Source organism: Neofelis nebulosa, chromosome 5 (assembly GCF_028018385.1).
Source record: "Neofelis nebulosa isolate mNeoNeb1 chromosome 5, mNeoNeb1.pri, whole genome shotgun sequence".
NCBI lineage: Eukaryota > Metazoa > Chordata > Mammalia > Carnivora > Felidae > Neofelis > Neofelis nebulosa.
The window spans coordinates 64,543,827-64,570,585 of record NC_080786.1 but is presented as its reverse complement, the minus strand read 5'-3'; the positions used below and the strand labels follow the sequence as shown (position 1 = coordinate 64,570,585).

At 40.2% G+C, this 26,759-nt stretch overlaps 1 protein-coding gene and 1 long non-coding RNA gene across 9 annotated transcripts in view; one reads left to right on the top strand and one right to left on the bottom strand.

Moving 5' to 3' along the window:
- PLD1 (phospholipase D1) overlaps nucleotides 1–13,819 on the top strand; it is a 207,662-nt gene extending 193,843 nt beyond the window's left edge. For 7 of the 8 annotated variants that reach the window (XM_058732391.1, XM_058732392.1, XM_058732393.1 and 4 more), the window contains 3 exons: nucleotides 6,388–6,505; nucleotides 8,409–12,306; nucleotides 12,551–13,819. In XM_058732391.1, the coding sequence (XP_058588374.1) occupies nucleotides 6,388–6,505; nucleotides 8,409–8,633 (343 nt within the window). In that variant the 3' untranslated portion in view covers nucleotides 8,634–12,306; nucleotides 12,551–13,819. Of the gene's footprint in view, nucleotides 1–6,387; nucleotides 6,506–8,408; nucleotides 12,307–12,550 lie in introns of those variants that run through there. The other variant, XM_058732394.1, reaches the window with a different exon arrangement.
- Nucleotides 1–26,759, bottom strand: part of LOC131513048 (uncharacterized) — a 42,488-nt gene that overhangs the window by 9,948 nt on the left and 5,781 nt on the right. The gene's annotated exons all lie outside the window — the stretch shown is intronic.

The window sequence follows — 26,759 nt, the reverse complement described above, 5'->3', positions numbered from 1 at the left end:
AAAGGTGTAGGTGGTTTTGATTACAACGTATTTTTGTTGTAGAAGATTTGGCAAATACAGGTAAGCAATGAGAAAATTAAATTCATTGGGTCGCCTGGGTGGCTCAGTCCATTAAGTGTTCGACTTTGGCTCAGGACACGATCTCATGGTTTGTGAGTTCGGGCCTCACATTGGGCTGTCAGCACAGAGCCCGCGACGCATCCTCTGTCCCCTTCTCTCTCTGCCCCTCCCCCACTCGTGCACGCGCGCGCGCGCGCGCGCGCGCGCTCTCTCTCTCTCTCTCAAAAATAAATACAGTAAAAAAATGTAAAGAAAATAAAATTAAATTATCTGTAATCCCACTGCCCAGAGCTAGCAATTTTAACATCTGCTGTATATCATTCCACTTTGTTCTGTACATATATATTACTATTGTGTATTTCTTTTTTAAAACATAATTAGAATCTTACAGTCCTATGAAGTTCTTTATTATTTAAGTAATGTTACACACACTTTTCTGTGTCATTAAGTATTCCTCTATAACATTTAATGATGCATTGTGTTACATCATATGAGTATGCTGTAATTCCTTTACATAATAAGACCTCATTGATAGGCAGGTTTTTCACAGATATAAAAAAGTGGTATAGGGATGCCTGGCTGGCTCAGTTGTGGAGTCTGCGACCCTTGATCTCAGGACTGCGAGCTCAAGCCTCACATTGGGTGTAGAGATCACTTAAAAATAAAATCTTTAAAATAAATAAATGGTGGGTATTTTCGTAGACAAAATCTGATTTACTTTCTTAATTGTTTCCTTAACTAGATCCTTACTGTGGAATTTCAAATCAAAGGAAGTGTGCTGTTTCCTTTACCCTCTAACTTCTTGCTGTTATCATGAGTAATGCTTTAGAGGGCTCATTCCTCCTGTCTCTACCATCACTGGGTTCTAGTATTTTATTTTATCTTTGCCAATTTGTTGGATTTCAAATGGAATTTCATTATTTTAGTTTGCATTTTTTGAGGGTTTTAAAAAAAAATGTTCATTAGCCATATTGTTCTTGTAGTTGTTCCACTGGAAATTACCCAGCCTATTCGTGTCCTTTGCCCATTTTGTTGGAATGTTTCCCTTTCTTTGAATGATTTGTAAGTAATGTAAGTATATAAGAGGCTAATTCTTTTGTCACATTGGTTGCAAATCTGATCTGTCAGTTGCCTTCAAATCATATTTAGAGTATTTGTGGGAAACTCCAATTCTTACTAATTAAATCTAACAGGTTTTTTCCCCCTCCTTTTCTTGCATGCTTCGTATGGTTTCCCCAACCCAAGATCAAATACTATATGTTCTTCTAGTTCTTCTTTGATATTGCTCTTTACATTTAACCTCTGTAGCTTATTTTCATGTAAGAAATGAGGTAGCGACTCTTAACTTTTCCTCCCAACCTACCAGTTGATCCAGAACTAAATGATCTGCAGTATTCTCTGCCTCTCTGACATGCAGTGCCTCCTTATGACACATCACAAGGCTATAAATCCTCACTTTACCTGTAGTCTCTCCACTACATGATAATGTAGTTTGCTTACTTGTCCCAGCATGACACCGCTTTAATTGTAGCTGGGCACTTGAATACTGCTTCTTGCCACCCCACTTCCCAAATCAATATTCTTTGGCAGAATAATCTTGGCTGCTCTTAAACATTCACTCTTCCGCATGAACTGGAGAATATTTATTCACACTCTCTTCAAGTTTTTTGTTGTTGTTGAGGACACAATAGATTTATAGATCAATATAAAAAGAAGGGACATATTCATAGTGTTGAGTCATCCTGTTGAAGAACAATGTATAAGTTTCAGTTTTTTTCAAATTCTTTTTGGATTTTTCTTTAATAAAGCTCTAAGGTTTTCATTATTGGGGTCATTGCTCTTCAGTAATCATTAGAGTTTTATTTTAACTTTTTAGTGCTGATCCTATGCATTTTGTGTTAAATATATTCTTAGGTGCTTTTATTTTTCTGACAATTTTCAAAGCGTCTTAGAGAAGCAGTTGTCCTTGAACAATCATTTTCACGTTGTCCCAGTGGCAAACACAGATAATATAGTATAAAGCACCACAAAAAACCTTGATTGATTTTATTAGGAAATGTTCTCAAAGATAATATTGGGGCCTAGAGCACAGCCATTTTCTCACACACACACACACAAAATTGCAGCTTCCATCCATTTTCCATCTGGGTTATTTTTGAATAGAAATAGAGAGACACATTTCAATGTGAAATCAATTCTAAATAGAGCCAAACATCAGGGTACTGCACTTAATGTCACAGCCATGTGCTGAACAGTTCATTAAGTCCTAGAAAATTATCCAACTTTACAGATGTAGCCATCACTCAACAGGAACCATTATCCACACAAGTAAAGCTCAGAATCATTTAAAGTGATAGACGTGAGGAATGGAAAGAACAGGAACTATTTTCTGCTGTTTTCTTCCTGTCCCACTGATGCATAAACAAACATTAAATAATTCCCATGATACACACCAGCATTAAATCAGACTAGATTTCTGTTAAACCTTAGTCCTCAAAAGAATATCCAGAAGACTTCATAGTGTTTGTACTGTGCATTGTAATATGAATCTCTTATAATTAAAAAACTGACAGGACAAATAATTTATTACTAAAAACAATCTGTTATAGGAGCCTGGGTGGCTCAGTTAGTTATGATTTCAGCTCAGGTCATGATCTCAGTGTTGTGAGATCAAGCCCCGTGTCAGGCTCTGTGCTGAGTATGGAGCCTACTTGAGATTCTCTCTCTCTCTCTCTCTCTCTCTCTCTCTCTCTCTCTCTCTCTCTCTCCCTTTCTCTCTCTCTCCCTTTCTCTCTCTCTCCCTCTCTCTCTCTGCCCTTCTCCCACTTGTATGCATCTGCACGTGCAGTCTCTCAAAATAAAATAAAACAAAAAAATCATTAAAAATGATCTATTGTAGACTTACTTAGATACGTATTCTACAAACAAGCTCTTAACTGATACCTTGGTGGACACATTGTGTCACCTCTTGTTTTCATTTAAAAGCAAAGTCACAGAAATATTCTTTTGGCCAAGTTTTCAGCTGGTTGTATCTGATCCCCATCAAAGGTATTGTTATAAGTGATACATTGTCATAACTTGCACTGTCTTTCAAATGTGGTACAGTCGCATTTTGCTTTGGGTCTTAGGAACAGCCGGCATCTGTGTGCAAACATCACCCCTTAGATCCTTTTTTTCAAAAGTTAATCCTATGTAGTTTGAAGGAGACATTATTTGAAGTAGGCATAAAATTTTGAGGTTGTAAAACCCTAAAAATCCTAGTGAGCCCATAGTGCCAAATCCATTTATTTTATAGAATTTTTATACAGTGGGAAAAGTACAGACTGAAACTAAAAAGAGATGTCCTTTTATCCCTGTAAACCTGGCTGAGCTTTTTCAGAAGTTAATAAAGTTGGAGATGACTGGGGAACATATGCACAGTTACAGTGTATGTGCCAGAACAGCCTTTCTGGAAGTAAATTTTAATTCTAAAATTTCTCCTGGTGAAGTAATCATACAAATTCACAAAGGATTCTACATGATGAATAAATTATGTTCATTGTAAAGTTGCTCCCAATAATGAAAGGTTGGAAACCATCCAAAAGGTCATAATAAAATAATCGGTTAAAGAAATTTCACATTATGGGATTTTGCAACCATTAAAAATGAAGATATAGGGGTGCCTGGGTGGCTCAGTTGGTTAAGCATCTGACTGTTGACTTCAGCTCAGGTCATGATCTCCTGGTTCATGAGCTCGAGCCCTGCATCGGGCTCTGCGCTGACAGCATGGAGCCTGCTTGGAATTCTGTTTCACTGGCTCCTGCCCCTCCCCGGCTTGCTCTGTCTCTCTCTCAAAATTAAAAAAATAATAAAATAAAATTTTAAAAAATGACGATGTAAATCTACATATATTTAAATACAGAGAGGGTGACAATAGAATGACCTCCACACTGTTGAATCCAACAGTCAATTCTCCTCTGAAGTTGACACAGTTCTCATGGCTCGGGGACATGACATCGTGGCTTTTTTCCAGGCTCCCTGGATGCTCCTCCTCTTCCCCACCGTTGAGGCACACCAGGTCCTATACTCACTCTTTGGTAAACTCAGTTAAGGTCCCACGGCTTTATGAACATAAATATAGGGACAATTCTCAAATTTCTATCTCCAGCCAGGCCGTCTCTCCCAAACTCCAGATTCATTTCTCCAGCTGCCTACTTTGCATTACCACATGAATGTTTAATGGGAGTCGCAACAGGTTCAAAATCCAATTCCTGGTCTTCTCCCACTAGCTGGCCCTACTAACAGAGAAGTCCCCATGTCGGCCAATGGCAACTACATTCATCTCTTACTCAAGCCAAAACCCTTTTTTTTTTAAATTTTTTAATGTTTGTTTATTTTTGAGAGAGAGACACACAGAGAGATGAGCGGGGGAGGGGCAGAGAGAGGGAGACACAGACTCCAAAGCAGGCTCCAGGCTGTGAGCTGTCAGCACAGAGCCTGACACGGGGCTTGAACTCACAACCTGCAAGATCGTGACCTGAGCTGAAGTCGGATGCTTTACCAACTAAGCCATCCAGGCTCCCCCAAGCCAAACCCTTTTAGTCATCCCTGATGCTTCACTTGTTCCCGCATCATACGTCTACTTTATCGGTAAAACCTGGTGGCTCTGCCTGCCTCTACCGCCCAGGCCACCATCATCTGTCACCAAGATTACTGCAGGAAGTCCTAAGTGTCCTCCCTGCTGCAACCCTTGCCCTGCTCTCAATACAGCAGCCGTGTTTTCATATGTCAATCAGGTCTTGCCACTCCTCTGCTCCAGTGTTTGCAATCTGTCCCAGTTTCACTCAGTGTAAAATACAAAGTCCTTCTGAGACCTATTTCCTTACTTCTGTTTTCAATATAACACTAGCCTTTTTGATCTTCTTTGAACCTATCAGGCATGTGAGAAAGGGCTTTAGACTCCGTTTGAAATCTCGCTCTGTTAGCAGTATGTCTCCAAACTTTAGCTTCCCATCTGCAAAATGGGAACCCTGTACCGTCTGCCTCACAGGATTGAGGTGTAAATGCTTTTTGTTTGTTTGTTTTTGTTTTTTTACTCCAGGGCCTTCTGTAAACACAGGGGCTTTTATCATTTTCAAATACAACCTCTAAAACTTAGCTTGCTTTGCTTGAGAATTTCTTGTTATTTCTAGACCACTGCTTATATAGGATCAAGTCAGACAACATCTAGTATGTGGTTTCTTTTTTGCCAGGCACTCTGGGGATATGAGAGTAGCCAAGTCATGCTCTCTTAAAGAATTCACATGCTAGAAGTGGTACAGAGAGCTGCTAAAAACAAAAAGTGTATAAAGGACTGCAGGTGTTCTGATAAAACAAAGCATAGGTAAAGTGCAGTGGGGGAGCAGAAGAAGAAGATTCACATTTCTGGGGACTGAAAGAGAAAAATGGGAGATGAGAGAAGGGGAAGCCAGGAATCAAGGGGGAGACTTGCACCAAATCCTAAAAGATAGGAGGTGGGGTCAGGTAAACAGGAAGGGTGGGGGAACACTCCCTGACTACTCCCATCTCATGCTTTTAAAGCACACTCAGTATTTTCATTCATTCTTTTTAAGGATGACTATTTATTCATTGTTGGTCTTCCCCATTAAATTTAACTTTACCCAAAAAGGCTCCACGTCTTTTGTATTCATTTCTGTACCCTAGAGTTTGGCATTGTTCTTGGCCCAAGAGAAGGGAGGAAGGGGAGAAGGGAGGGAAAAGGGGAGGGAGGGAAGAAAAAGGGATACATCATTGTGGTTAAGAACACAGGTTTTGGAGTCAGATGGTCTGGAGTCCGAGATCTGCAGCTTACCAGCTGTATGACCTTGAACAAATTACTTATCCTCTCTGTGCCTTAGTTCCCTTATTTGTAAAATGAAGATAATAATAGTTGCTTCCTTATGAGATTATTGAGGATTTACTGAGACAGTTCTTGGAAAGGGTTTAGCACATTTGCGGGCCCATGTCTTGAATGCTAACCCTATCCTCCAAGGTTCTCACCCCCTTAGGCCAAATTCCAAGGATTCTCTTGGAACTAAATTAAGTTCTTTCTGTCTATCCAATAGTTAAGACTTTCAAGCATCAAACAACTTAGGTTTGGTTTTGTTTTGTTTTGCAGCTAAGGTTTTACACACACACACACACACACACACACACACACACACACAGTTTTAATGGCTTCTTTGATTTTCTTTAAAAAAAAAATGGACTTCTCTGGTTGAGTGCCTGAATTGCATTACTATTTGAAACAATACCTGCTGCAAACTTCTTTATGTCAGTTACTCATTTCACAGGGTGCTTGTATTTCAGGGTTGTCCTTGGCTATCTTTCTGACCCAAGCGAAAACATTCAGGATCCAGTGAGTGACAAATTCTTCAAGGAGGTATGGGTTGCAACGGCAGCTCGAAATGCTACAATTTATGATAAGGTGAGGTTTACATATCACCGCCACCTTTTTAAATTGAATCACGTCACAAAAACACATCATTATTTCTGCATATTATTGGGACAGAGTATTCTTAATGAGTGTAAAAAACTGGTACATTTCCAAGTTGTAATAAAATACCTCTTTGTAGACATTGAAAAACAAAGCCAAAAAGTATCATGGATTATGGTTTCAAAGAGACATTAGTGACATTCTGATCTCTGATCTGACGCTGGGATCCCATCATGAGCATCCTTAGCAGGTGGTTATCCAGCCTTTGGACATGTCTAGCGACAAAGAGAAAAGAAGCAGATGGGATCCTAAAATGAGTCAGACTGGGGTACAGCCCAGCTCGCCCACTTGCTGGTGATACAATTTTGTGTGTAGTGATTTGACTTTCTGAGCCCTCCTTTCTTCTATAAACTGAGAGGGATAGGGCGGTTATGAAAATAAAGAATAGTCTTTTAAATGCAGTTAGCACATAGTGCATAGTAAATGGCATCCATCCTTATGATGAAACTTATTAATAATGAAACACTTCCTCTGTTGGACAGCTCTCATTTTGGAAGGGTGTTTTAAAACCAGCTCCATATGTTAGGGAAGCCAAATGTATCTTTTGGTAAGTTTTGTCCATGGTTATGATAAAAAAATGTAGAAGAGTCAAGAGGTGTCCAACAGTGGAACAGGTTACTTCATGAAGTAGCCAGTTTTCTGTCACAGAAAATATTCAAGCTGAGATCCACTGACCATCTTTCAGAAGTTGCATAAGAATGTGTTTTTCTTCTTCATGACTGCCAGAGTCCTTTCCAGGATGGAGAATTCATCATTCCTAATGAAACATGACAATCTACATAGCCTTATTTCATACTGAGGACTCAAGGCCATGATCAAATAGGTCATGTGCATGGAATATTTTAAAATGTAATTTTAGGGGTGCCCGGGTGGCTCAGTCGGTTAAGCGTCCGACTTCGGCTCAGGTCATGATCTCACAGTTTGTGAGTTCAAGCCCCACATCAGGCTCTGTGCTGACAGCTCCAAGCCTGGAGGCTGCTTCAGATTCCGTGTCTCCCTCTCTCTCTGGCCCTTCCCTTCTCGAGCTCTGTCTCTCTCTCTCTCTCTCTCTCTCTCTCTCTCTTTCTCTCTCTCTCTCTCTCTCTCTCTCAAAAATAAACATTAAAAAAAAATTTTAATGTAATTTTAAAAATGCAGTGCACAGCCTTGTTTGGATCCTTGGGGGGAGGGTGGGATAGCAGCTATAGAAAGCATTTAGGGAGTAATAATAGGGAAAATCTGAATATGGACTATATCTTAAATGACTTGGAATTGATTTTCTGAGGCGTGAGAATGGTATTGTGGTTATATAGGTGCATCCTTACCCTTAATACATGCTGAAGTGTTCAGGAGGGAAGTATTCTGATATATGAAGCTCATTTTCAATTAGCAAAATAAGGGTACAATTGATAACTTTAATACAGGTACAGATATGAACATTTTTGAAAATAAAAAGCTAAGAGAAAATATAATATGCAATTTTCCTCTTAGAGCAGAACCTCCAGTGAAATTGGGGGAATTATTATCCATATTATCCAAAAACTTAACCTTAGTGTGGAATAACATCAGTGGAATTCCTGTACCACTAGCTTGACTTTATCCTGAAGTCAATGACTTATGTAGATCATATAGAAGGATCTATCTATGACTTTTTTTTTTGATGGAAACAAATCTAGTAGTTTCTTTGGAGCAAATAAGAGAAGCAATTCTTCAGTGAGGTCTGTGCTGTAGCATAAAACTAATACGTGTTTCATAAAGCAAAGATTTTGTCTGTTGGAATTAGTATTTTTCCATAAGGGGATATCTTTCCTTTTAGACTTATGACCTAGTTTCTTCCCATTTGTGTTTTAATCAGGTGTTCCGGTGCCTTCCCAATGATGAAGTACACAATTTAATTCAATTGAGAGACTTTATTAGCAAGCCCATATTAGCAAAGGAGGATCCCATTAAAGCCGAGGAAGAACTGAAAAAGATCCGTGGGTTCTTGGTGCAATTCCCCTTTTATTTCTTGTCTGAAGAAAACCTACTGCCTTCCGTTGGAACCAAAGAAGCCATAGTGCCCACAGAGGTTTGGACTTAAGGGTTCTATTCATTTGCAGCTCAAGGACTCCCACCTTGAAAGGTACACTGCACACACAGTGACTTTCTGGAGACCCTCACAGCCAAAGCCAGCCCCGATGCACTATTGTATCCAACCCACAGACCCTTTGGATTGGCTGGGCAGGGCTGTGGTCCTACTGATAGAAGGATACTGAACATCAGGTGGGCTTTATAATTCCTCGTGCTTATCCTTGTAAAAAGGGACTGCATTCTTAATGGTAGCGTATGCTCAACAACTTCAACACATACTCAAATTCCATGATGTACACCAAAATGCATTTCCTTTACTAACAAGAATTTACCTGTACCTGTGATCCAGGTAGGCAAAAATTGTCTAAACCTTTTTGTTCTCCTCTGACCTTCATTTATACAGCTGGTGACTGCTGGACCTGCCCTCATTTCATAGTGCATACAGACACCGTTTGAGACATCGTTTAATAATAGGAGATGTTGTGAGGCTGCTTCCAGTTTCTTCAAGGTTACTTGAGATACCCCTGCCCATCTGATCCTGAAGTCATAGTGTTTACCCACCCAAGATGTGGGCCTTATTCCTTTTCAGTGACTGAAGGCAGAGGGCAGATGCTATGTACATAGCAGCCCATGTTAGGCACTTCTGATAACATTGACACTATAGATCTTAACACCGCAGAGGAATAGGAAGGAATTAAATTTGGCTATTGAGGCAGAGATTTCACTTTGCCTCCAAAGGCAGTGACAAGATATGTTCTTTTGATAGGGCCCACCTGATCAAATTTGAAAACATATGTAGGATATTTCATTACACGGCAACTGATAAAACTCAGAGCATGCAGCCTTCAGAAACCTCCAAGGTGTCAGCAGGGATCTGATTCAGACAAGAAGAGGAGATTTCTTATAGTCCTGGAAAATGTCCTATCATCCTTGGCTGCTGGATTGATTGAAATTTGAGTTTCTGCATTTGAAAATCAGACCAGTGAATGCATTTTGTCTTTCAAGAGAATCAGAGGCTTCATAACTCCTACCACATTAATAAGTTAGGAGCCTAACCTTAGTTGACATTCAGCTCTCCAGCTATGTTATCTTCTTTAAGAAAAATTAATTGATTGCAAAATATGTGCTACTTAACTTGCATTATTCAATATACATTAACATTCCACCAGGCTTCTAAAGAGGTTAGGATCTTTATTAATTCACATCGTTCTGGTGTATGAATTGTCCTGGAAACCCGTTTTTCCTTTTTGAATTCTAGCATACCCTTTGGTACACCATAGCTCTAATTTTACAAAGCAGAACTATTCTTCTAGCCTAAAGAGTTGATGTAGGTTCCCAAAAGGCCTGTGCTCATAAAACATGGTGTGGGGGCATTGATCACACACGTATGGATTACCTGGGCAGAACCTCATTTGAGCCATTCTTCAAAGAGGCAAGGACCCAATCCATTTTCGTGGAGCTAATAGGCCAATGGAAAAGGTTAAACAGGAGCACAAAGTCAATAATCTGGGTGGGTAGGAGAGAGTGTCACACTCACAAAAGGATTTCACAGCCAGAGAACATTTCAGACCAATGAGGTAGAACTGTGTTTTATGAATAAATAGTTTCTCAGATAGCTGAAGATGGTGAAAAATGACTTCATTCTATAGCAGCTGTACATAAGACATTTGCTGTTTATGAAGTTTAGATTGGCATTGAAAGTGCTGAGTGTATATGGAATACCTAAGGATGTCTTATAGTTTACTTTTAAATATTTTGTAAACTGTAGAACAGTCAACATGCTGGCTTTTGATTTTGTGCAAGATGCTCCTTTAACACCATGAAAAATAAAAGCCTAAAAGTACCCCTTCTCTTTTAAAAAAAATCACATAAGCCAACCTCTCCCCATTTTATAGATGAGGAAACTGAGGCCCAGATTGTTTGAAGGACTCACTTGAGTTTCATTCAACTGAGAGATGGTGGAGGCAGGACTAATGAAATTGCTGTGGTTCATTACTGGCCTCTCCCTTGACTTCAACATTGTCCAAATGCAAGGAGATGCAGTAAACAGATTTCAGGCAGGATATGTCATGTGATGTACTTATGTGCTCATCTGTCTCCCCCTGCTTGAATGTAAGTTCCACGGGGCAGGGACTTTGCTGTGTTTTGTTCCTAGTGTATCTGCAGAGCTGAAACAGTACCTGGCACATAGGAGGGGCTTAGTAACTCTTTGTTAGGTGAATCAACGAAGTCGAGGGGAGAGCTAATGAAATGACAGATTTATGGAGTCTCAGACAAGAAATCTTACTGTTGGTTTCAGTGGCAAGTTTTCTTTCCCCTGCATCTCCTCAAAGGCAAGATGTTTATCTGCAAAGATGGGAGGCTACCGGCTTTACTTGGCAGATCTTGTGGAACATTCCACGCAATAGTTGCCTATTTGCAATAGCAGCTTACATAGCGCAACATTCTGCAGAAGTCACATGAGATGTGGACACGAGGTATACTGCACGGCCTAATTACCCGTCATCCCGACACCGCTACTACCTAATAGAAGTTCAAATACTTTAACATTGCAATACTGGTATCAACTTTAAAATGCAAAGGATTCAAAGCCTTGCAAAGGCTCAACATTTTATGAATCTGCTCAACATTTTAAATTGACTGTAATCCTCTGAAGCACCTATAAATGCTGTACCCATTACTCTGATCATCTCTGTAATAATTTTTGTTTTCAAGAAGGAAAAAAATCCTCTGATCATACGAAACGAATTGTAGAAAGTAGGGTAGCTAGCAAAGCTATTCAGGTTATCCAAGGTTTTAGTTGTTGGAGGATACTCAACATAGCAGGTCTGATGCAGGTATTTGCTCTGTATTAAGTGTCCACTCAGTGATTCACCCTTCCTTGGAATATTCTTAACTCCCAGCTCTGATGCATCATGCAGAGGCTTGGAGAGGTGGCCATTAGATAATTGAGGGGCACATTGTAATACAAAATAATGGTTTTATTTTACTAACACCTTTGGAAGAAAATTTCATCTGTAGGTAGTCAAAAACATGAGGAGTTAATCTCTTATGTAATAACTTGAGCAATTGTAATATATCACGAAGGAACAGTCTCCCAGAGGAAAACGGCAAGCTGAGAAGCCTTTCTCCAGATTAAGACCATCTGCGAACAAATTTGTGTAGACTTGAAGAACCTACACTTCTTTCCGCTTCTCCTGACTCCTTCCTTCAGCCTCTGGCCCCATGCAGAGCACCTCCTTATTATGTAAAACGTTTTAGAGGACAAGGAAAGGGTTTCCGGAAAAAAAAAATAGGCCTCCACAAGGAATCTTCAGTTTAACTTCTACTTTTAAGTGACTGACAAAATATTATTATTTTTTTAACAGAGGTAATCGTTCTTTTTAACATCCCCAATCTGATGTGACACTTGAGCCTTTTCTGATGTCTGTCACCCTCTGTAGCAGGGGTAAAGAGGATCCTTCACATCTTTTCATCCCTCTCTACTCTCTCTTGTATAAAACGAGCAAATGCTAAAGGACTTTAAGTGTGCTTAGGAATATATTTTTTATTTCCTTGCAAGATCCTCTGAGACCAATTACTACTGGCAGCTTGGAAATTTAAAATGGATGAGTGTTGAGAAATTCTTGAATCTAGAAATTCACTGGAAAAGGAATTCATCAACATCTCTCAAAAAGTTGCAGGTGAGGGGCGCCTGGGTGGCGCAGTCGGTTAAGCGTCCGACTTCAGCCAGGTCACGATCTCGCGGTCCGTGAGTTCGAGCCCCGCGTCAGGCTCTGGGCTGATGGCTCGGAGCCTGGAGCCTGTTTCCGGTTCTGTGTCTCCCTCTCTCTCTGCCCCTCCCCCGTTCATGCTCTGTCTCTCTCTGTCCCAAAAATAAATAAAAAACGCTGAAAAAAAAAATTAAAAAAAAAAAAAAAGTTGCAGGTGAAAAGTCAGGGAATTTACATTGTTTTTAGGGGGGTGGGAAGATACCATAAAATGAATCCTAATGGCATTCAATTCATACGTGAGATAGTACAGACTCTGACTTGAGATTGGAAGCATTCATGAAAGGAGCCAAACGTTTTATCGCTTAATTTCTTACAGGTTATTTTTTTTCCCTGTTTTTAATTTTTAACTTTAAAAAAGTAATCAAACACAAGATAAATGAAAATTTGTCATGCTGATCATTTGGAACGTGTAAAGTCAGAGACTAGGATGGCAATTCAACCAAAATCCAGGCTTAGTTACTGTTTCCTATCCCCAAGCAACTATAATTGCTCACTTTATTCTAGATAAATGCACATAAGTGAATGTCACCCTAATTCTGTTCCCCACTAGGGAATAGAACATCATGCCCTCCTAATGTATATCTACTTGGATCCTTCACACAAAATAGTCTGGGCCAAAGGTACAGATCTCCTAAACTGTTGTAAAACCTCATAACGAAGTATTGCAGTTGGAGCACATGTTACTGACACAGAAAACATACTTGGCGATGAACATCCATTCAGAACATTTAGATATTCTGGGCAGAACTCGGGCTCTGAGCCTCACCTCTACTGCAGCACTTGGCAAACCAAGTGGGGCCTTCTGTTTTTGTAAGTAAAGCCCGATTTGAACACAGCCATGTCCATTCATTTACATGCATTCATGACCAAATGATCCACAAATCTTAAAATATTCACCATCTTTAAGAAGAGCCTACTGATCCTTCCTCCAGAGAGAGCAGAGAATGTCCAGACAGAGTACCTCAACCAAGCAGATTTGGATGAGTTTTAACCTCTTCCATAAGAAGGTTTTCAAGTCTCCCTATCCCAGAGCCCAACATATGACAATGGATTTATTCTAAGAACAAGGTCAAGTCCTTCCAGGAATAAAATCACATGGTTTTTGGTTCTGGAAAGAGATGTTGTCAGCTAAAGCAGGCCTCTCCCAGCTGAGGACTTATACATGGGTGACAATGTTTGTAACTCAAGTGTTCAAAAAAAAAAAAAAAAAAAAAGACGATGGATAGGCTGAAGGATTTGTATTGAATGAGAACCGTGAACTCAGGAGACTCAATTTCCCCTGAATTTTCCATCTGTTAAGCATTGGAAATGATACGTGTATCCATTCCCTGCCTCACAATCAATGCTCTCTACGCCTGGTCCCTTAACTGCTTTTTTAAAAATGTAAATACTCATTAATTAAATAATTAAAAGTGTGAAATCAGCAGTGTCCCTTCATTTGCAAACCAGATTCCTCATTCTGCATGGAGGTTTTTGTCTCAAGTCTGAGCTTGAGACAGAAATGTGTGTCTGTGGAGTCCTACCCCACACAACAGTCATGGGTCCCCATGAAGGTGAGCCTCAGAGTCTCAGCATCCTCTGCAACTCCCAGGCCTCTGTCACCTATGAGGTATGATGATGTAGTGATGTGGCAAATTTCTTTTAAAAGACCAAGACAGGGGTGCCTGTGTGGCTCAGGTCACGATCTCACGGTTTATAGGTTCAAGCCCTACATGAGGTTCTGTGCTAGTAGCTCAGAGCCTGGAGCTTGCTTTGCATTCTGTGTCTCCCTCCCTCTCTCTCTGCCCACCCCCCTGCTCTCTCTCTCTCTCTCTCTCTCTCTCTCTCTCTCTCTCTCTCAAAAATAAACATTAAAAAAATTTTTTAATTAAAAAAGAAAAGACCAAGCCAGATTCTAATCACATATTTGAGCAAAGCCAGTGGGAGTGCTGGGGTACATCAGTGAACAGACCAGGTGGCCCTTGATGGTGCCCACATTCTAGTGAGTTGGGAGTGCCCAACAACTGTCTTGGCCGGGGCCTCTTCTAAACACCTTACATGTTTTAGCTTATTCTGTAGCTTTGTAGTTCCATATTCAGGATGTCGTCATGGCCCTAAGACTGCCTTTCCCCCCAATTCAAGACTCTGGAGGCTTACATACAACTCCCATGTGCATGAGGTATAGGTGTGGGACTGAAGCAAACATCAGTGGGAAAAGCATGGGCTTCAGCATTCAAGAGCTCACCCCAAAGCTCTACCCTGCCACTTGCCAGCAGTGGGACTCTGCGAGCAAATCATCCTCTCTGAAGTCTTCAAATGCAGTAATAAGGACTCAGCCAGGGAGGCCAAGGAGTTAACCTGGGTAAAAGCACAATGCCCCTCACACAGTAGGTATTTTTGCTCAAGCTGCAGCAGATGCCTTTCATCCACTTTCTGAAAGTTGAGACAGACCATCTTGAATGGAGAGGGCAACACACCCCATGCCCACATCCATAGTCTGAACTTCTTTCACACTTCCAGAAGGCAAGAAAATGATAGTAACTTCTAGATCATTTTATAATGTATAAAAATTTTGAATCACTATGTTGTATATCTGAAAGTAATAGGATATTATATGCCAACTATACTTCAATTTGAAAAAATAACTAAGAGCTTAAATGTCCATCAACTGATGGATGGATAAAGAAGATGTGGTTTATATAATACAGTGGAATACTACTTGGCCATGAGAAAGAATGAAATTCTGCTATTTGCAGCACCATGGATGGAACTGGAGGCTATTATGCTAAGTGAAATAAATCATTCAGAGAAAAACATATGTTTTCACTCATATGTGGAACTTGAGAAACTTAATAGAAGACCTGGGGGAAGGGAAGAGGAAAAAAATAGTTTCAGAGAGGGAGGTAGACAAACCACAAGAGACTCTTAAATACAGAGAACAAACTGAGGGTTGATGGGGGCAGGGGAGAGAGAGGAAAATGGGTGATGGACATTGAGGAGGGTACTTGTTGGGATGAGCACTGGGTGTTGTATGTAAGTGATGAATCATGGAATTTACCCCCAAAACCAAGAGCACACTGTATACACCGTATGTTAGCCAACTTTACAATAAATTCTATTTAAAAAAATAAAAAATAAATAAACCCAGAAAAAAATAAAATAGGTAAATAAAAATAATACTAATTTCTAAGTGGAAGTTCTAAGCTGGAGGGAGGGCAGAGAGAGGCGTCTAAGGGGAGGAAATAATGGGTGGCTTTCTCCAAATTCCTATCATGCTTGCATTATTGGTCTTCTACATGGCAGAAATAAACCAAAAGTTACTAACTGATGCCCTGAAGGCCAAAGAGAGAGTGTAGATTTCTTAAATCTGTTTCCACTTTTATTTGGAGAATGATGGTCTTTCCTATTCTAAATCTTGCTATAATCCAAGGCAGAGGTTATAAGCTTAAGGCTCACAGGCTGCATCAAGCTCATGGGCATATTTATTTGGACCATATAATGTTGTTTAAGATTGTGAGTTGCTATGTATAAAAATTGAGAGATTTCACAGAACATTTTAGGTTTCTGACTTTCATGCAAAATCAGAATATCTAGGAACAGTGGGCCACATGGCATCCAATCTTGTTGGTGCCAAACAGCTGTCCCCTTCAGATGAGGCATGTGCTGTCTAGGTGCCCATTGTCCCCACCATTCCCTATTGTTAAACCAGGGCTGGGCTTATGATTTGCTTTGACCAATAGAACATGGCAGCAGTGACACTGTGCAACATTCAAGCCTATGCCCCAGGAAGACTATAGCTTCCACCCTTATCCTTCTAAAATACTGTCACCAAGTGAGGAGAGACCAAGCCAAGAGAGAGGACCAGATTACAGCCAGCACCAGCTACCTGACAGGGGGGTGAGGCCAGGCTAGATCACCCCGACCCAGTCAAACCACCAAGGAAACAAGCAGAACTACTCAGCTGAGCCCAGCCAAAATGGCTGACCCACAGAATTATAAGCAAGTAAAACAGTCACTGTCATAAGCCCCTAAGTTTTGGGATAGTTTGTGACCCAGCAATAGACAATTGATAGCCAAGCTTCTTCGGGGTATTCTGTTTTTCTTTTTTCACATTGTAGTTGCTCTACGACCTACTGCCATCTGGTTTCCAGCCCCTCTACCTAAAGTGACCTACTTATGGTTCTTTTACACTTTTTATTACGATATAACATACCTACACAAAGTGCCTATGTGATAAATAGGCAGCTTGATGTTTCTTCACGAACTTAACGTACACAGCTCAGCAGCACCCAAATCAAGAAAGGGAAGGGCCCTTCTGCCTGTTCTGCCTGTCACCACCAATTCCTGGACTTCTCGAACCATAGATTAGTTTTGCCTTTTTTTTGTATCTCACTGGTCTTTTTTGACAAAGACACATTCTGTCTTTATCTCACTAGGCCTCTCTGAAGCTTTCCTTGGCTTCCAGGTGACTGGTCACTCTTTAAAATCACTATGGCTCCCCTTTCTCCATTTCACATCTCCAGGTTAATGCTCCTAAGTCTTCTGGTTGTACACAATGCTCAGGTGATCCCACCAACTCCTGCAGCTTCCCTGGCACCTGTGTGCTCACCTGTAGCCCAGTTTACTTAGAACTCACTCTCAAGAGTGGGTAAAGCAAACAGGGACGGGCAAAGCCAATCAAGAGTGGATTAAAGAGGGAGTAACCACTGAAGACAGCAGGGCCTGATCCTGCTGGAACCCCTGAAGGCTGGGGAGGCTGGGGTTCTTATCCACAAGCTTCCACTTCTCATTGGTCGAATGTTTACCCGGGTGGTGCCCCAAACCCGGTGTTTCTGGAGCTTCCCTGCAGACAGGTTCAGCAAGCTGCTGTGGGTCAGAGAGCCAGTGGAGAAGCAGCAAGAATCCCATGGAGCAGAGCTGCAGCATGAGGAAGTCCTCAGAGACAGGCTGAGGACTTTTAGAGTGGGGCATCAACCGCGCCCCTCGCATGGGCCTCTGCGTTTTTGTGATGTAGTTATTTCATTCCTTTTTTTTAGAAGCATGTAACTTCCCTGAAGGCAGGGATCATCTCACTTTTTTCATGCTCTTTAATCACCATGCAAAGCACATTATTCAGATTATATGAAAAGTGGATTGAAAAGTTGCAGTCTCTACCTTCTTCCCCCGAGTCTAAGGGTGCTTATGATACATGGGATGCCTTGGGCCAATCCAGAAAGCACCAAGTAGGACCCAGAGGAATGAGTTGGTTTTATGTGCTGTGGTAAGATCTGGATTTCTAAATTTTTCTTTAGTATTTGTTAAGTATCATTAAAAAAAAATGTAGTTAAAGCTATCATAAGGGAACTTTTAAACATGAGGTCAAAATCTCATTTGAAAGATCATGGAAAATTAAAATTCAATAGTTTTCCCCATGATATTTGACTATTCGCTTGCTGGATGGTAGCTTAAAGGACTAGTTAAGAATTACACCAGATAACTCAGTAGGCAAACACTTGGTAATTTGTGAAAAACAACAGAAGGAGTCCTTTTTAAGTGTCTTTAAAACACACACACACACACACACACACACACACACATTTCTGGAGCCTCGTTTTCATAACCCTTCTTAAAATACTTACATGACAATGCACTCCCCTAGATAAAGACACAGGAACCCCAAAGTGAAGTGAAAATCAGGAAGTTCTTGATTGGCAGTTTATATCCTCTTCCCTTCACCTGGCGACTTACCTGCTTTTTTGCCTAGAACCCAGCTCTATCACAGACTCTTTTTTGTTTCGAAACTTGTTTGAGGGGTCCCTGGATACAACTCTTCTTTTTCTATCACTGTTTCAATGCCCTCTCTTTTTAAGGTCTGTGTTTTGGGGGGGGGAGGGGGGGGAGCTCAGAGGCACCATAGTAGGAAAACCCTAGGCTTCTCTCATCCCATGAACACAACTAGATAACTATCCAATCATTCTGAATATCCCAGAAATCACCCCAGAGACTGGCAGAACAAACTCCACAACGAAAGACAGAGAAGAAACCGCATCAAGGAAGGTAGGAAGTATGGAGACATGGTTTGGGGGAGAAAGAGATTGAGGGTGTTGTAGAGGGGAGGCAGCCCTGGTCGCAGATAAAGGCAAGAGAGGAACACCCAGGGATGCACAAGGAGAACATTTCCCCAAAGCTGGGAAAATGAGAGAGGCTGATTTGGGGGAGTTCTTGAAACAGATGGGGCTCCAAGACTGGAGTTCTAGAGGTCAGGGACTAGGTCGGGTTAGAACCTTGAGGGCGCTGCACTGCACCTGGGAGAAGGCAGGCAAACACCCCCAGGGCAGGCAATGTGGAAACACATTGGGCATACAATGGAGAGGTTACTGGCTCTTCTCGCAGTGTATCCATGGGAGGTTGTGTTCATAGAGGCACCTCTCTGGGGACAAAGAAGCCGGCGGGTGTCATTTCCCTCCCCTCCACCCTCAGCGTAGGCGCAGAGCCATCTGCAGAGGGCAGCCGGGACTGACACTGGCTGCCTAGCCTCCTTGTTCCAAGTCCCACATCCCTGTGCTCTGGCATGACTGCCCTTCTCTTTCAAACCCGCATCCATCCCAGTGTGGCAAGATGCTCCCCCGGAAGACCAGCGCAGGTCCCTGCCACACCATGTCCCTAAAGCCTGGAGCTTTAAAAGTCAGAGGCCTGGCTGGGGTAGAGCCCCAAGGCACAGCACTGCTCCTGGAAAGAAGGCAGGCAAAAAATCCGGAGGCAGACTGCATGGAAACAGCAATCTGAAAAACACCTGGGATACAAAGGAAGGAGATTATTCGCTCTTTTTGGAGTGCTTCTCTGAGAGCAGCAAGGATGGAGACCCCGGTCTAGGGACAAAGGAGCTAGCTGGCACCATTTCCCTCCCCTGCTCCTCAGCAAAAGCACAGAACCACCTGTGGTAAGCAGCGCAGTGCCAACACTGGCTGCCTAACCTGCTTGTACCAAGTCCCACACCCTGTGCTCTGACGGGATTGCCCTTCTTGGTCATGCTGGCCTCAGTCCCAGCACAGTGGGCCTCTTCTCCGGAAGACCAGCAGAAACCCCTGGCCACACCACGTCTCCTGACCAGAGATTTCTGCAAGGCTTTGTTTCTAGTAGAAGTAGTATCAGGTCTCATTTCACAAGCAGACCAGAGCACACCTAGTTAAAACTCACCACACTCTGGCCAAGGACCAAACATGGCCCACAGCAGGCAAGGAGACTGGCAGATGACTAGCCTGAAAGAGCAGCTAAAATCACAGCAGCAGAGTGCATGCAGCACACATCAGAGACACTCCTTGAAGCACCAGGCCCTGGACACTATATGACCTCTTCTTCATAAAGCCCTTACTCTCAGGAGCAGGAAACATAACAGGCTTTTCTAACACAGAAGAAGACAGAGGTTAGACAATTGCCAATATGGAGGAATTCGTCCCAAATGGGACAACAAGATAAGGTCACAGCCAGAGATCTAAGCCAAACAGATCTAAGTAATATGCCTGATGGAGAATATAAAGCAATAATCATAGGGATACTTGCTGCGCTTGAGAAAAGAATGGAAGACTTCAAGACTTCCTTAGCACAGAGATAAAGGAGTTAAAAACAATCTGTCAGAAATGAAAAATGTAATAACTAAGATTTGAAACAGACTTGATGCAATGAACACAAGGATGGAAGAAGTAGAGAAATAAATGATATGGGAGATAAAATAATGAAAAATAATGAAGCTGAACAAAACAGAGAAAGAAGAATTATGGAACACAAGAATAAGGGAACTCAGCAACTCCATCAAACATGATAACATTCTTATCATAGGAGTCCCAGAAGAAAAAGTGAGAGGGAAAGGGGCAGAAAATTTGAGGAAATTTCCTAATCTGTGGAAGGAAACAGACATCCAGACCCAGGAGGCACAGAGAACTCTCATCAAAATCAACAAAAGCAAAAAAAAAAAAAAATCAACAAAAGCCAGCCAACAACAAGACATATTATAATTAAATTTGCAAAATATAGTAATAAAGAAAAAATCCTAAAAGCAGCAAGATGAAAGAAGCCCCTAATTTACAAGGGAAGACTCAAAAGGCAAACTGCAGATCTGTCCACAGAAACAAGCCAGAAGAGAGTGGCATGGTATATTCAACATGCTGAATGGGAAAAATATGCAGCCAAGAATATTCTATCCAGCAAGGCTATCATTCAGAATAGAAGAAGAGAGAGTTTCACAGACAAAAACTAACAGTGAGTTCATGACCACTAAATAAGCCCTGCAAGAAATATTAAAGGAGACTCTTCGAGTGGAAAAGAAAGACCAAAAGTAACAAAGTCAAGAATGGAATAGAGAAAATCTCCAGAAACAATGACGAAACAAGTAATAAAATGGCACTAAATACATATCAATAATTACTCTAAATATAAATAGACTAAATGTCAGCTGTGCTGACAGCTCAGAGCCTGGAGCCTGCTTCGGATTCTGTGTCTCCCTCTCTGTCTCTACCCCTCCCCCACTTGTGCTCTGTCTCTCTCTCTCAAAAATAAATAAAAATTTTAAAAAAATTGAAAGTGAGGGAATGGAGGAACATTTATCATGTAAATGGACTTCAAAAGAAAGATGGAGTAACAATGCTTATATCAGACAAACTATATTTTAAACCAAAGACTATAACAAGAGATGAAAAAGGTCACTATATCATAATAAAGAGGACAATCCAACAAGCAGATATAACATTGTAAATATTTACGCACCCCAAAATATAAAAACAATTAATAACAAATATAAAGGAACTCACTGATAATAATACAATGATAGTAGGGGATCTTAACACCCCCTTACAGCAATGGACAGATAATCTAAGCAGAAAGTCAACAAGGAAACAGCGGCTTTGACACACTGGACCAGATGGACTTAACGTATATATTCAGGAAATTCCATCATAAAGCAATAGAATATGTATTCTTTTCCAGTGTACATGGGACATTCTCCAGAATAGATCACATACTAGGTCACAAATCAGCCCTTGACAAATACAAAAAGGCTGAGATCATACCACACATACTTTCTGAACACAACACTATGAAACTTGAAGTCAACCACAATAAAAAATTTGGAAAGACCACAAATGTATGGAGGTTAAACAACATCCTACTAAACAATGAATGGGTCAACCAGGAAAGCCAAGAAGAAATTAAAAAATACATGGAAACAAATAAAAATGAAAACACAACAGTCCAAAACCTTTGGAATGCAGCAAAAGCAGTCCTAAAAGAGAGGTACATGGCAATTATAGGCCAACCTTAAGAAACAAAAAAAATCTCGAAGAAACAGTCTAAACTTACACCTAAAGGAGCTGGGAAAAAGAACAACAAACAAAACCTAAAGCCAGCAGGAGGAAGGAAATAATAAAAATTAGAGCAGAAATAAATGATACAGAAACTAAAAAAAACAATAGAACATATCAATGAAATCAAGGTTGGTCCTTTGAAAAAAATTAATAAAATGGATAAACCCCTATCCAGACTTGTCAAAAAGAAAACAGGACCCAAATAAATAAAATCACAAATAGGAGAGGAGAAATAACAATCAGCACTACAGAAGTACAAACATTTTAAAAGAATATTATTAAAAATTATATGCCAACAAATTGGACAACCTGGAAGAAATGGGTAAACTTCTAAAGCATAAAAACTACCAAAACTGAAACAGGAAGAAATAGAAAACTTGAAAAACTGATAACAAGAGAAATTGAACCAGTAATCAAAAATTTTCCAACATATCAAAAACTCAGGACCAGGACCAGGTAAATTCTACCAAACGTTTAAAGAAGAGTTAATACCTATTTTTCTCAAACTATTCCAAAATATAGAAATGGAAAGAAAACTTCCAAGTTCATTCCATGAGGCCAGCATTACCCTGATACCAAAACCAGACAAAGACTCCACTAAAAAAGAGAACTACAGGTCAATATCCCTGATGAACATGGATGCAAAAATTCTCCATAATATACTAGCAAACAAAATCCAACAGTACATTATATGATCAAGTGGTATTTTTTCCTGGGCTTTAAGGGTGGTTCAGTATTCACAAATTAATCAACAAGATGTATAACAATAAAAGAAAGGATAAGAGCCATACAATCCTTTCAATAGATGCAGAAAAAGCATTGGACAAAGTACAACATCGATTCATGATAAAAACCCTCAACAAAGTAGGGTTAGAGGGAACATAACTCTAACACAAAATACCCACAGCTAATATCCTCAATGGGGAAAAACTGAGAGCTTTCCTCTATGGTCAGGAACAAGACAGGGATGTCCACTCTCACCACTGTTATTTAACATAGTTTGGAAGTCCTAGCCACAGCAATCAGACAACAAAAAGAAATAAAAGGCATCCAAATCAGCAAGGAAGAATTCAAACTTCCACTATTTGAAGATAACACGATACTATTTGAAGATAACATGAGACTCCACCAAAAAATGGCTAAAACTGATACACAAATTCCATAAAGTCGCAGGATACAAGATCAATGTGCAGAAGTCTGTTGCATTTCTATACACTAATAATGAAGCAGTAGAAAGAGAAATCAAGGAATCAATCCCATTGCCAATTGCACTCAAAACCATAAGATACTTAGAAATAAATCTAACCAAAGAGATAAAAGATCTCTACTCTGAAAACTATAGGACACTTATGAAATAAATTGAAGATGATGCAAAAAAATGGAAAGACATTCCCTGCTCTCAGATTAGAAGAAAAAAATATTGTTAAAATGTCTATATTACTCAAACGAATCTGCATATTTAATGCAATCCCTATCAAAATACCAACAGCATTTTTCATGGAGCTAGAACAAACAATGGAAACAATGTGGTTCCAAGATTTGTACGGACCACAAAAGACTCTGAATAGCCAAAGCAACCTTGAAAAAGAACGGCAAAGCTGGAGGCATCACATTTCTGGACTTCAAGTTACATTACAAGCTGTAGTGATCAAGACAGTATGGTACTGGCACAAAAATAGATGCTTAGATCAGTAACACAGAATAGAAAACCCAGAAGTGAATCCACAACTAAACAACCAATTGATCTTTGACAAAGCAGGAAAGATATTTTTTCCATTAAAAAAGACAGTCTCTTCAACAAGTGGTGTTGGGGAAACTGGACAATGACATGCAAAGAATGAAAATGGACCACTTTCTTACACTATTCACAAAAATAAGTTAAAAATGGATGAAAGACCTAAATGTGAGACAGAAAACCATTAAAATCCTAGAGAAGAACATAGGAAATAATCTCTTTGACCTTGACCATAACAACTTCTTACTAGATAGGTCTCCTGAGGCAAGAGAAACAAAAGCAAAAATAAACTTTGGGGACTTCATAAAAGTAAAAAGCTTGTACACAGCAAAGGAAACCATCAACAAAATGAAAAGGCAACCTTCAGAATAGGAGAAGATATTTGCAAATGACCTATCTGATAAAGAGTTAGTATCCAAAATATATAAAGAACTTATCAAACTCAACACCCAAAACACAAATAATCCAGTTAAGAAATGGGCAAAAGACATGAATAGACGTTTAAAGGAGACACACAGATGGCCAGACATACAGATGGCCAACAGACACATGAAAAGATGGTCATTGTCACTCATCATCAGGGAAATACAAATCAAAATTGCAATGAGATATCACCTCACACCAGTCAGAATGGCTAGCATTAACAACACCGGATACAAGAGGTTTTTGTGAGAATGTGGAGAAAGGAGAACCCTCTTATACTGTTGGTGGGAATGCAACTGATGTAGCCACTCTGGGAAACAGTATGGAGATTCCTCAAAAAGTTAAATATAGAACTACCCTACAGTTCAGCAATTGCACCATTAGGTATTTACCCAAAGGATACAAAAATACTAATTTTTAAAAAAATTTTTTTTCAACGTTTTTTATTTATTTCTGGGACAGAGAGAGACAGAGCATGAACGGGGGAGGGGCAGAGAGAGAGGGAGACACAGAATCGGAAACAGGCTCCAGGCTCCGAGCCATCAGCCCAGAGCCTGACGCGGGGCTCGAACTCACAGACCGCGAGATCGTGACCTGGCTGAAGTCGGACGCTCAACCGACTGCGCCACCCAGGCGCCCCATAAAAATACTAATTTGAAGGGATACATAAATCCTGATGTTTATAACAGCATTAACAACAATAGCAAAATTATGGAAAGAGACCAAATGTCCATTGAATGATGAATGGATAACAAGGAAGTGCTATATAAATATAATGGAATATTACTCTTCCATAAAAAAGAATGAAATAATGCCATTTGCAAAAATGTGGATGGAGCTAGAGAGTATTATGCTAAGCAAAATAAGTCAGTCAGAGAAAGACAAATACCACATGATTTCACTCATGTGGAATTTAAGAAACAAACCAAAAGATCATGGTGGGGCAGGGGAGAGACAGAAAGGCAAACCAAGAAACTTAACTATAGAAAACAAATTGATGGTTATCAGAGGAGAGATGAGTGGGGGATGGGTTAAATAGGTGATGTGAATTAAAGAGTGCACTTGCTGTGATGAGCACCAGGTGTTGTATGGAAGTGTTGAATCACTAAATTGTGTATGTGTAACTAATATTACGCTGTATGTTAACTAACTGGAATTTAAATAAAAAGGCAGGTGAAAGGAAGGAAGGAAAGAAGGAAAGAAGGAAAGAAAGAAAGAAAGAAAGAAAGAAAGAAAGAAAGAAAGAAAGAAAGAGGGAGGAAGGGAGGGAAATGAAAATCCTCATACCATAGGACTGCTTGAGCAATCTCACAACATGGCAGCTGGCTTCCCCCAGAGTGAATGATCCAAGAGTGAGCACAACAGAAGTCATACATCTTTTATGACCTAGTCTTGGAAATCATAAGCCATCATTGCAACAATATCCTATTGATTACACCAGTCAGCCTTATTCAGTAGGGGAGAAGACTATACACAGCAAGAATATCAGGAGGCAGGTATTACTGGTGTCATCTTAGAGGCTAGCTACCACACACATTGGCCATTATGCTCCTTTCCCCACCCCCACTCCCAACAGATTTCTTGTTTTCCCAGGTAGATATTTGGTTATTGCTCTATTTTTTTTTACGTTTTTTTTTCATCATTTATTTATTTTGAGACAGAGAGAACATGCACAAGCTGGGGATGGGCAGAGAGAGAGAGGGAGATATAGAATCCCAAGCAGGCTCCATGCTGTCAGCACAGAGCCTGACGTGGGGCCTGCAATCACAAACTCGTGAGATCATGACCTGAGCCGAAATCAAGAGTTGGACTCTCAACCGACTGAGTCACCCAGGCGCCCCACTCTATTATTTTCATGAGTTGGTTATTTGGTGATAACTCTGCATCCTAGAAGATGGACATTACCTTCCTGGCAAAAATTCCAAAGGCTTTGTCTTCATAATCACACTGAGTTCTATTATACGAATTGTTAAACGGTTGTCAAAAGCTGCCATGATAGATTTCTATCACGATAGATTTCCAATACCTGGAAAAGAAGTCCATTGTATTCAGGAACCTGAATTCTGATTAAGCCATGGTATTTCTTGTTCACTGAAGCCAACCTCAACTCTTCTTTCTATTCTTGTAAGTAGTGGGATCTGTTTCACTTGACCTCATTTTTCAAATATACTTGCAAATAACATATTAGTAAGATACCTTGCCTTTTTAGAGGTTAAGAGAGTTAAAGAAGAGAGAAGCATCTTCTTTGATATTTTAATAGGTGGGAGAAAGCTACAAGTACAGTGGTTTCTAAAAGGAATGTTGTATTACAAACAGAAAATGGCCATTATAACAGCTCTGAAATGATACTATATGAAAAGCTTAAATGATAAGTATTCTTTTTGCTTTTGTGGCCCTTGCATTTTTTACACATGAAGACACGGATGCACATCAAATAAAATATTAATGATCATAAATAATAGCAATACAATAGAGAACCAAATATTCGGTTCTCATTAGGAAAAATGAAAAGAAAGAATTTAAATTTACCCCTGCCGTTTTTTATTTATTGAAGCAAAGATGCTGTTCAACACAAATGCATCCATTACCATCCAAAGCAAGATACAGATGAGCACGGAGCATCTGAAGGGAAAGTAAAGTCACTCAGCCTGAGAGTTTCTCCTATCATGTTGGCCAGAGAAATAAATTATTGAACCTTACATGAGTTTGTATAGTTACCACTATTGAGGGCCTCAGTACAGAAGCAAACTACTTCAACATAATTTTTATCTTGGCTACTCCTTTTATTTTGAGGTGCCCAGAGTATCTGAGGGAGTGTCTGAGACCTCAAAGAGCTCTTTGTTCCTATCCAAAATAAGCACATGAGGAATGTTAACAACCTCCTATGAGGT